The 10,357-nt window shown below is 45.8% G+C and overlaps 1 protein-coding gene across 1 annotated transcript; it reads right to left on the reverse strand.

Moving 5' to 3' along the window:
- Nucleotides 1-6,208: 6,208 nt before the first annotated feature.
- Nucleotides 6,209-8,573, reverse strand: LOC119362838 (cytochrome P450 709B1-like). The gene is made up of 4 exons (XM_037628104.1): nucleotides 8,206-8,573; nucleotides 7,905-8,128; nucleotides 7,309-7,553; nucleotides 6,209-7,196 (listed from the first exon to the last, which is right to left on the reverse strand). The coding sequence occupies exons 1-4, from the start codon at nucleotides 8,477-8,479 to the stop codon at nucleotides 6,395-6,397; spliced, it is 1,545 nt and encodes a 514-aa protein (XP_037484001.1). The 5' UTR covers nucleotides 8,480-8,573; the 3' UTR covers nucleotides 6,209-6,394.
- Between the last annotated feature and the right edge of the window lie 1,784 nt (nucleotides 8,574-10,357).

Here is a 10,357-nt window from a genome sequence, read left to right on the forward strand (position 1 = left end):
CGGCACGGGAGGCGGGGGCCTCGGGCGCGGGCGCGGGCAGACGGGCCTGCGCGGGCCGGCCTCGGGCTCGGGAGGCCCGCGGCGGCGCGGTGGAGAGAGGAGGGCCGCGGGGACACATGGCGAGGCGCGGTTGGAGGAGAGGGGCAGCAGGATGACGTGGCGGCACGTGATTCGCCGGGGTGAGGTGGAAGTTGGACGTGTCCGACCGGAGTTGGACATGTCCGGTGGCGGCGGGGGAAGTTTTAGGGTTAGAGTAGGATTTCGAGTATAATTGGTTTGATGCCAACATTCGGCATTGCCAATATTTGGCAAAACCAAAAGTTGCCAATATTTGGCAATTTTTTATGAGATTGACAAAAAAAGTTGGCATCCAACCAATCACTAGCCAACATTTGGCATTTGCCAAATATTGGCATGCCAACTTTTGGCATCAAATCAATTATGTTCTTCATCCGCGAATTTGGACGGGGAGGGTCTATTTATAGATTCTGGAAGCTAGGAGAGTCCAAATGAGGAGCGGTTTTCGGCCACGCGATCGTGATCGAACGACCGAGAGCATGGAGGGGGTTTGGATGGGTTTTGGGCCACTTTGGAAGGGTGTTTGGCTGCAACACACACGAGGCCTTTTCGGTCCCTCGGTTAACCGTTGGAGTATCAAACGGACTCCAAATAGCACGAAACTTGACAGGCGGTCTACTGGTGCTATACCAAGGCCGCTTGGCAAACCTAGGGCCATTCCGAGAAAGTTGAACACCCGCACACGGAAACAAGGTCTGAGAGGGGCGACGGGCGCGCGCGAGAGGTCTGGACTCCGAATGGACAACGGAGAGAACCGGGAGAACCCGAACGGATGCAAGTTTTGAAAAACATGCAGATGAAATGTAGATGATGACATGGCAAAATGAAACACGCAAGCAAATAACATGGCAACTACGGCGAATAACTGGCAGACACCCGGCGCATCGAATCCGGGGCGTTACAATAAGGCCGCCGCCGCGGCTTCTTTTCTTTCTGTAACTGCTACAATGGGTGGGTGGGGGAGGAGAGGGCCGCCGCGGCTGGACATAACTCACAGTGCAGCGCCTAACGGCTAGGCGCTGCACATTGTGTGGCGCCTAGCACCGAGGCGTTCCACAGCTGGGTGCGGGGCCCAGGGCTGCCACGGTGGACTGGCGTGCAACGCCCGCTAGCTAGGCGCTGCACAGTAGGATGTGGCGCCGGTGTCATGGGCGCTACACAAAAGGGTCAGGGGTGTGAAATAGTTTCACACCCAGTTTATTCTGTGAATTGATTTCGTTCAGAGGTCAAAATTGTCAAATTTGCCTAGATGCTGATGGCTGCATAGAGATATTTCTTTAACGCGCCTCTTGTGGCGTATTTGGGTACGTGAGGCTTTCTTCTTCTTCTTTGCCCGCAACTTTGAATTCCTTGCAAACATATAATGAGTAGTACTCAAACTAAAATCAGGACAAGTATTTTGAAACGTAGAAAGTACATGAAAGATCGAATAAAATCGTTTCATTGCACAGTTAATATCACCACCACATGACTAGATTCGGGGAAGATGTTTGTAAGATCCAATGACTCGCTTTTTCTGGAAGGGGAGAATGAGGATGAAAGCAGCCTTCTTTCATATAACTGAATTTATCATTATGAACGGTAACACAACTAGATTCCGAGAAGATACTTGGTTAGGGAAGATGCACTAGCCACGCAATATTCTTCTCTCTATAATATTGTGCAACATAATGGCGCTTATATTGCTACAATATTACCGTCTGGCCCTTTAAATATCCAGTCCAGGAGGTCACTAGTAGGTGACTGATGAGACAGTTGGCTACATCTTGTGCGGAGGTTGATGGACGTTCACCTCTCTGATGAGCTAGATACAATTTACTGGAAGTTATCTCTGAATGGGATATTCTCCATGAAGTTTGTGTATTTAGACTTAATTGATACTGGTCCAATTTCGAAATGAATTCATACTTGGAAGATTAAAATTTCTTTAAGAATCAAAATCTTAATGTGCTTTGTTCACAACGAAGTGATTTTGACTAAGGATAACTTGGCCAAGCAAAGATGAGAGCTAGTAAACGATGTTGTTTTTGTGATCAAGATGAAACCATAAAACACCTCTTTCTCAAATGTCCCCTTGCCAAACTTTTATGGCATACAATTCATATTATTTGGGCTATTGACACGTTATTTGGGATGTGACTGGATGGAGTGGAGCCAAGTACTGCAAGACATATTCAGCTAGGAGTATGTGCATTACTTTAGGCTATATGAAACTATAGAAATGACATGATTTTTAAAGACAAACTCTTATAAAAAAATTTGTGCAGGTTATATACAGAGCCACTACTTGGATCCGTACGTACGTGGTTTTTACTTAGTCGTGCAGAAGCCAAGAATCATATGGCTATTGGGTGCAACCGTTTGGAGACATTAGCACGCGATACTTCCAACCGATTTGGATGACAGTCCAATAATGGGTTAGGTGTTTAGTCATCTTGACATATTTTCGCTGCTTGTGGTAACTTTTTTTTATCACTTCATCATGTTATTTTTGCTCTTTTTGGAGCTTGTATTGAACCTCAAATCGTTTTTTAATCTTTCGTTTAGTAATATGGCTGCATGCATGATGCAGAGGACATCGCCACACACGCGGTTATATGTACTTCAGTGATTTGCTTGACGCTTCGATCACTAGCCAGCTGCAAAGTGCTAGGGCCCGAGTTCTCGTAAACAGTACCAGGCGTTGCTTCCTCATCTTCGTTTCCAAAGACGTGGCTATGAGATTGTTCAGCCTCAGGCCAGGGAGAAATCCCTGCTCGATTTGTTGATGCTGGCAGCGGCGGCATCTGTGGATGTCGTTTCCTTCTTGGAGGCGTTGTCAAGGCCTGCGGCTGCGTCCCTCTTCGAGCTCAGGGGAAACCCTAGGTCTGGTTCCTCCGGACCGGATGGCGACGGTGTCTCGGCATCGTTCTCCTTCTTGAAGGCGCCATCTTGCTCGCTCGCGGTGTCCCTTATTTTGGTTCTGGAGATACTGGTGCTCTTGTTGGTTCGGCATTGCTGCCCTTGGGTCGGGCATGGTAGGTTTAGCTGTGTTGTATCCTCCATTCGGGTCGAGCATCCCTTGTCTCTCTGCTCCGGGCACCATGTTCACGCCTGTCTGCGTTCGTGTCATGTCTTGTACTCTTATCTGTATTCATTCTATTTTTTCTATCAATGCAATGATACACAAGCTTTGCGTATTCGCGAAAAAAAAGTACCAGACCGGTTTCATCGTCTGTAAGGAGCTCGAGATAGCACGTGTGTGGGGCAAAGTTCTACTATGAAAATATAAAATCCTCAGTTGTGTGATTTAAAATGATATCAGTACTCTATTTAGAAATAGTTACACATTTGAAGAAACGGCCGCATATTTACGTGGGCCGCTATGTTATTTGTAAGAACGCCGCATGAGTATATATATAGCGATCTAGTATGACGTTTTCGAGCAAAGAACAGAGGCTGTCAACACATACACGGTCACCCAAGTTGAGCATTTGATTTTCTCCCAGTCCACTTGACTTCGCTTCCTCGCCAAGTATCTTCGTTTCTTGTCAAACATGGACCTTGCGGATCACCTCTTCAGTTATACCTAGCTACCTGGACTATCGTGTGACTATCAAGCGTTCTTCTGCGTTTGCTTAATGCAATTTGATGTTCCCCGTAACAAAGGAAAAAAAATACTACTATCTTTGTAAAAGAAATGTAAGACGTGAGACACACACGCGCTAGCTACGACTTCAACGATTTCCACTCCATGGATCACCAGCCAACGGTTATTTAAAATACCAAGCCGGGTTCATCGGCAACTAGTTCCAGTTAGCGCACGTTCTGCCCGTTTCCTCATCATTTCTTTGGTAATTGCCTGTTTTCCATGTGTTTTGTTGTAGTCTCTTGCGGCCTACCGTCGCCGATGTACGCTTACTAACTTTTGCCACGCCGATATGCATATGCCATTTTGCTTTTGAAAACATGCAGCTTGAAGTAGCTGCTGGAGTCTAGTTCATCAAAGCAGAGGATAGAAGTCAACATATAGCCGCCGTGCACATGTGTAGCACGACTAACATGGCCCATGCATAGAGATGAAATAAGTGATTATTCACTTCAAAAATTCGGATCCGATTGCAAAAGGCAAGAGAGCGACTATTTTAAAGTCGACCGCATCATTGACACTTTATCCAATAAACATTTTTTCAATTTAATCGACACGATAATTACTATTTCAGTTTAGAAATAGCAAACCCTTTCTTACAAAATGCTTCCCGAGGCAAGGACATAAGCTATGTCATCTCATAGAAGAAGATAGGTGTGCGATTAATTGAGGAAAACCAGATGAAACCAAGTACATGAAGTATACATAAATAAAACTACCGCTAGGGGGTAGGGTTTAGACGATCACCACCCATAATATCAAGAAACATCGTCTGAGCCAGACACAAAAAGTGAATGTCACCGTAGGGATCATGCTATAGGTTCTCCAACTTGCACCCGTCAGAGTCTGGACAAAAATTAAATTATTCTATATTTTAACTCAACTTGACGAACTTGTAGATAAATACTCCCTCCGTAAAAAATATGAGAGCATTTAGATCATTATTTACTGAACTAAACACTCTTATATTTCTTTACGGAGGGAGTCTTAGAAGATTTTTATTATCAGAATGAAGAATGACTCCAATCTTCCGAGCCAGTTGTAACATAACATTAATTATTGTCAAAACAAAGGTCTTACAAAATATAAAGAAAAAAAATCCAAGACCCTCTCCATAGGACATGCCTTACAACAGCATCTACAAACTCGTACCACAAATTCTATAAGAGATATGTCAATTGATAAAGGGCACAACAATAAGATACCGCCGTTGGCACATCAATGTTGGATGGTCCAACCAGATGACAAGCGAGGAGCTATCACTCCGGAAGCATATCCTCGAACCATCAACAAGGGGAAGATCTATATGTTTAATGTTGGTGATTACATGAACCTTCCCGAAGTGATAAAATTACGAAAAAAAAACAAATGCAAAACTTCCTTGATAACGATGGCACAAAAAATGATGCAGTCAGGGGAGTCATGTGAGTCCCACACGACCTACGAGCAACGTGTCCTAGCCGCATGGGCCCCTCACAATTTTTGTCTACTTTTTGGAAGGTAGATGCACGCGGACATTTAAAAAAATTATACTTTTCAAATTTTTGCAGAATCATACATCTCCGGCAATTAATGAAATAGTGTTGATGTGTCATATTTCGGCATCCAAAATAGTTTCTCCCAAAAGATAGCTCCAATCTCCGGAGAGACTCTCATTCTCCACCACCATAGCCAACAAAAACCAAAGAGGAAACACCTCTCCTTTCCCCGGCGGTGCCAAAACACTTTCAGGAGCACCAACATCAGCACCATCATCCCCATTGCTTTCATCGCATCTTCCTCATCTATCTGTGGCATCTCCATCATAAAACATATGCAATCCTTTGGAAAACATGATGTCTTGTTATATGAAATGTTTCCCCATAATTTTTTACGTCTTTACATCTATGTTTGAGTAGTTATTTGTATGAAGATTGGTTGCACATATGTATGCTATTTTTTATGCTATAGTTTTTGTCTTTTGTACAAGTGTATGCGTATATTGGGGGAACAAATAGAGATTGCAATGTTTTATGATAAATGATGGAGGAGATACATGAGTGATAGAACCAAATCCCATGAGTATTGAGTTATATCATACGGTGGTATGGTAATCTTAGATGTTAAACCTATGATTGAGTTTACAATAACAATTTGCAATTATTTGCGGATTGCTCCTTGGGAGTTCAATCAAAAGTACAGTGAGTCAATGGTTTCACAACCTACTCCCTCCGTTCCTAAATATTTGTCGTTTTAGAGATTTCAAATGGACTACCACATATGGACGTATATAGACATATTTTAGAGTGTAGAATCACTCATTTGCTCCGTGTGTAGTCACTTGTTGAAATCTCTAGAAAGACAAACATTTAGGAACGGAGGGAGTATATGCTTAGGCTTCGTTCTAGAAATAAACACGAGCTTAACTTCTGGGGGAAATATGAAGTCCATCTCACCTAATTCCTTGTCTACCCATGTTGTGATAGTATCTTGAGGAGACATTGGAGAGAACTCACATAGGTAGAACACCGAAATGCATCTTAGGCATACCCTCTAGACTTTGACCACAATTTATAAGAAAGAAAAGCACTTATAAAAAAAACTTGTGAATGATCTATCTAGTTCTCAATAAAGTCCAGCATAGTAGCTTTCCAAAAAAATACATTGCAATGAGACCAATAAAAAAATTGTGTTGTACTCAACACAACGCTACATCTCTAGGCTCTTAAGGACCATGGGAAGCCCAAACTTGGGTCGCACTGTGATCACGTCCATCGGGGCATGGACGTACTTAGGGGATAGGGAGAATGAGAACCTCTGAAGAATCATGGCGATCACGGCTTTGGCCTCAATCATAGCAAAGTTTTGCCCTATGCAAGACCTAGGCCCACTGGAGAAAGACAACAAGGCATTGGGGTGCTTTCCGGCTCGTGTCACTCCATTCTCGAATCTCATAGGCTTGAATTCATTGGCATCCTCCCCCCAGACCTCCTTGTCACGATGTATCGTTGCGATGGGGATTGTGAGCACTGTGCCTTCGGGCACTTTGATGCCACCGACCTCGAGATCTGAACCTGCCTTTCTCTGAATAACAGCTACTGGGCCATACAACCTAAGAGTTTCCAGCAAGAACATGTTGACCAACTGCAGTTTGTTGAGCATGTCTCCGGTGGGAGCCCCATTGCCACACTCCCTCAGCACCTCCTCTCTGAGCTTCTCCTGCCACTCTGGGTGTGTGCTCAACAAGAACATGGTCCATGTGAGCAGGTGTGAGCTGGTGTCATGCCCTGCGAAGAAGAAGGTCTTGCACTCATCTATGATCTCGTCCATGCTCAAAATAGGATTTTGCCCATGCTCTGGTGTGCACGCCTCCAACATGAGCCCGAGTAGGTCGTTGCCGTAACCCATGGTGTCTTTGTTCTCAAGGCGGGTTTTGATGATGTTCATGAGCATGCTCCTGACGTCCTTGTCAAGCTTCCATATCTTAAGGTTCTTTTCAGTTGGAAGGTACCTGATTAATTTCACAAACATACATGGCGCAATTATTTATTTTTGCCATGTGAAAATGTATGGTGTGTCTTGATTTGAACTGAAATGGTACAGGAAAAAGAACTTGTATTTACCTCAATGCTGGGATTTGTACGTTAAATACAGTGGAGTAGGCAAGAAACTGGAGCTCCCTCTGTGCCAAGAAGACCTTTTTTCCCTGTTCGTAGCTGCTCCCGAATGCCGTGTGAGAGATCACATCAGCGGTTAGCTCCTCAAATTGGCTGCTCAGCTCAATCTCCATGTCGCCACCCTTCTCCATATTTGCCTTCCACTCGGACATCATTGACCCAGCGCAGTCGGACATGGTCACCGTCATCATCTGGCCGGCAGAGAAATAAGAGAAATTTTAGCATGGTCCCAAACAATTTTAGCTGTCTATGTTCTTTGATCCAAGGGATATACGATCTCTTACCTTCTACTCCAGTGGTACGATTATGAAATAGGCAATACTATTATCGTTTTTGGAAAGACACCGATTACAGCGTATTTTTGTTTTTGAAATGGTAAATTAATATAATTCCCTTGATTTCGTGAATAACGCGTATTTTTTGCTTAGGAAAGACAATAATCCACATTATTAGTTTCCTTTTTATGCCACGGTGCATTAACTGGATAATTGTCAGCGCAATGAATATAGTACAGTAGAATACAAAACACACACGCCACGTACCTTGAGCTTGTCCATGTTGAAGGCAGGGTGGACGACCTTGCGGTGGCGCTTCCAGTCTTCGCCGTCGGTGAGCACGAGCCCCTTGCCGAGCAGGCGGGCGATGTGCGGGTTCCCGATGTTCTTGGGGTACATCCCGCTGCGGTCGGACAGCACCTGCTTCACCATGTTCACGTCGGCCACGCACAGGGTCGGCCTGGCTCCGAACCAGTAGAGGAACATGCGCCCTGCAAGCAGGAAATGGCGTGAGATCACGAGCTAGATCTGCTAGAGGAGAGGAGTCTACAGGCTTCGTAGTTCGTACCGTGGATGGGGATCCATTTGCGGAAGTGCGGCTGCACCCTGGGGACGAAGTCGTGGGAGCCGACGTCGAGCACGGCGCCGGCGGTGGCTGCCAGGAGCCGCTTGATCTCGCCGAGGTTGCCGGCAAAGAACTTGTATTCCGGCCCGCCGACGCCCTGCGCGCGGAGCTTCCTGGTGATGGCGCGCGGCCTCCACACGAGGTACACCAGCGCGTTGAACGCCCACGACGCCAGCACCGCCGCCACGGCCGCGGCCACCATCCAGACGAGACCCATGTCGTCGGGAGCTTTGCCCCTACGGTGGCGGAGAAGATATCAGCGACCTGGGAGATGCCTCTGCTGTTTGAGTTGGTTGAGAGAGCCTGGGAGATGTGTGTTTCTGTTGTGAAAGACTCGGGTCGGGGAGGCGGATGATTTATAGCAGGTTCGCGGGCTGCGCTTTGACCATGGATTCGGCCAGGTCGCCGAGTTACGTCGGGGTGCTGGCCACTCGCTGGCGTTTCGCCGCGGGGTGAGTGGCGTCAGCTGTGATGCATGCAGGTTCAGGCCCGACGCGCACCAACTGGATGGATGGATGGCCCCCAGCTCGTGTGAAACGTGTGGTTTGGCATGGTCCTGCAGGTCGACTTGTAGAGAAAATGCATGTTCTCCAACGGTTCTAGCGGCAACATGACACTTTGATTTGTCCCACTGGACTTGTCTTCCTCGCCAAGAATCCATTTCTTGTCAAAGATGGTCCTTGGGTAACAAGATAGTGATGCTGAAATCGGGTCCGTGAGTTTTCTTCTTCTTCACCTGGAGCTTCTATATTCCATTAAGCGAACGCAAGAGAACATTTCAATACTCACAGGAGCGTCGAGAAGGACATAAAGAGCTCCCAGAGGCAGAGCTGATGATTAGAGCAACAACAACCTACACAAAAATGCGTTCTTAAACAACTATAGTAACATGGGCACCACACACGCGGTACACGACTTCAACGATTTCCTTCGATCACCAGCCAGCTACTCAGTGCCACTTTCTCGAGAGAGAAAAGAAAGCTACCTAGTGCCAAGGCCCTGTGAGTTCTCGTTAAACAATACCAAGCCTTTTTTCCTTAGCTTTGTTCTAGTCACTCGCCGCCGATCGTCGCCAGCGCACGTTTACTAACTTTTGCCGCGCCGACATGCATATGCCATTTTGCTATTGAAACGACAGCAGTCAATGTATAGCTGCAGTGCACGTGTATAGCAGGACTAACATGGAAAATACATTTTGGTTTCTAGTTGTATATACACGCTATGTGGAAAAAAAAATCAAAATAGTTCAGAAGTATTTTTAGAATAAACTTGACTTACTTTTGCACTAGTATATAAATTTTCATGAAAAAAAAACAACTTTGACTTCATCGGCGAAAAAGACATTTTTTTCTTTTGCTATTATAGGTCACTATTCACACTATTTTGGCCAAAAAATTGTCTTTTTTGAAAAGAAGTCAAAGGAGGATTTCCTTTTTGTGAAATTTTTCTCACAAGTACAATGGAAGGTCAAGTTTATTTTAAAAATAGTTTCAATTTTTTTTGACTTTTTGTTGAATTACTAAAAACATCCATATAGGGTGTAGATGTCCAAATAGACCAAACATCTGTGCCCAACTAACATGGTCCAGGCGATCGAGCCACAACAGCGGCACCGCGGCCACACCCCCGCTAGCCGTCAACACAATGCGATTAACAGAGGCAGGCAGGCGGCCCCCTCTCGTGCTCTGCGCACTGCTAGCAAGGCGACGACCACTGTTGAAGATCCAGACGACGCCTAATGCCATGTTGGGGAACGTAGTAATTTCAAAAAAAATCCTAAGTACACGCAAGATCATGGTGATGCATAGCAACGAGAGGGGAGAGTGTTGTCCACGTACCCTCGTAGACCATAAGTGGAAGCGTTATGACAACGCGGTTGATGTAGTCGTACGTCTTCAATATCGACCGATCCAAGTACCGAACATACGGTACCTCCGCGATCTACACACGTTCAGCTCGGTGACGTCCCACGAACTCACGATCCAGTAGAGCTTCGAGGGAGAGTTCCGTCAGCACGATGGCGTGATGACGGTGTTGATGAAGCTATCGACGTAGGGCTTCGCCTAAGCACCGCTACAATATGACCGAGGTGGAT

The sequence above is a fragment of the Triticum dicoccoides genome, chromosome 2B (assembly GCF_002162155.2).
Source record: "Triticum dicoccoides isolate Atlit2015 ecotype Zavitan chromosome 2B, WEW_v2.0, whole genome shotgun sequence".
NCBI lineage: Eukaryota > Viridiplantae > Streptophyta > Magnoliopsida > Poales > Poaceae > Triticum > Triticum dicoccoides.

Excerpts from the sequence above, each read along its gene's own strand:
- LOC119362838 (XM_037628104.1), bottom strand. The coding sequence starts at position 8,479 with ATGGGTCTCGTCTGGATGGTGGCCGCGGCCGTGGCGGCGGTGCTGGCG. Across the intron at positions 7,554-7,904 it reads TCAACATGGACAAGCTCAAG|ATGATGACGGTGACCATGTC; the intron begins GTACGTGGCGTG and ends TCTGCCGGCCAG. Across the intron at positions 7,197-7,308 it reads GTACAAATCCCAGCATTGAG|GTACCTTCCAACTGAAAAGA; the intron begins GTAAATACAAGT and ends GAAATTAATCAG.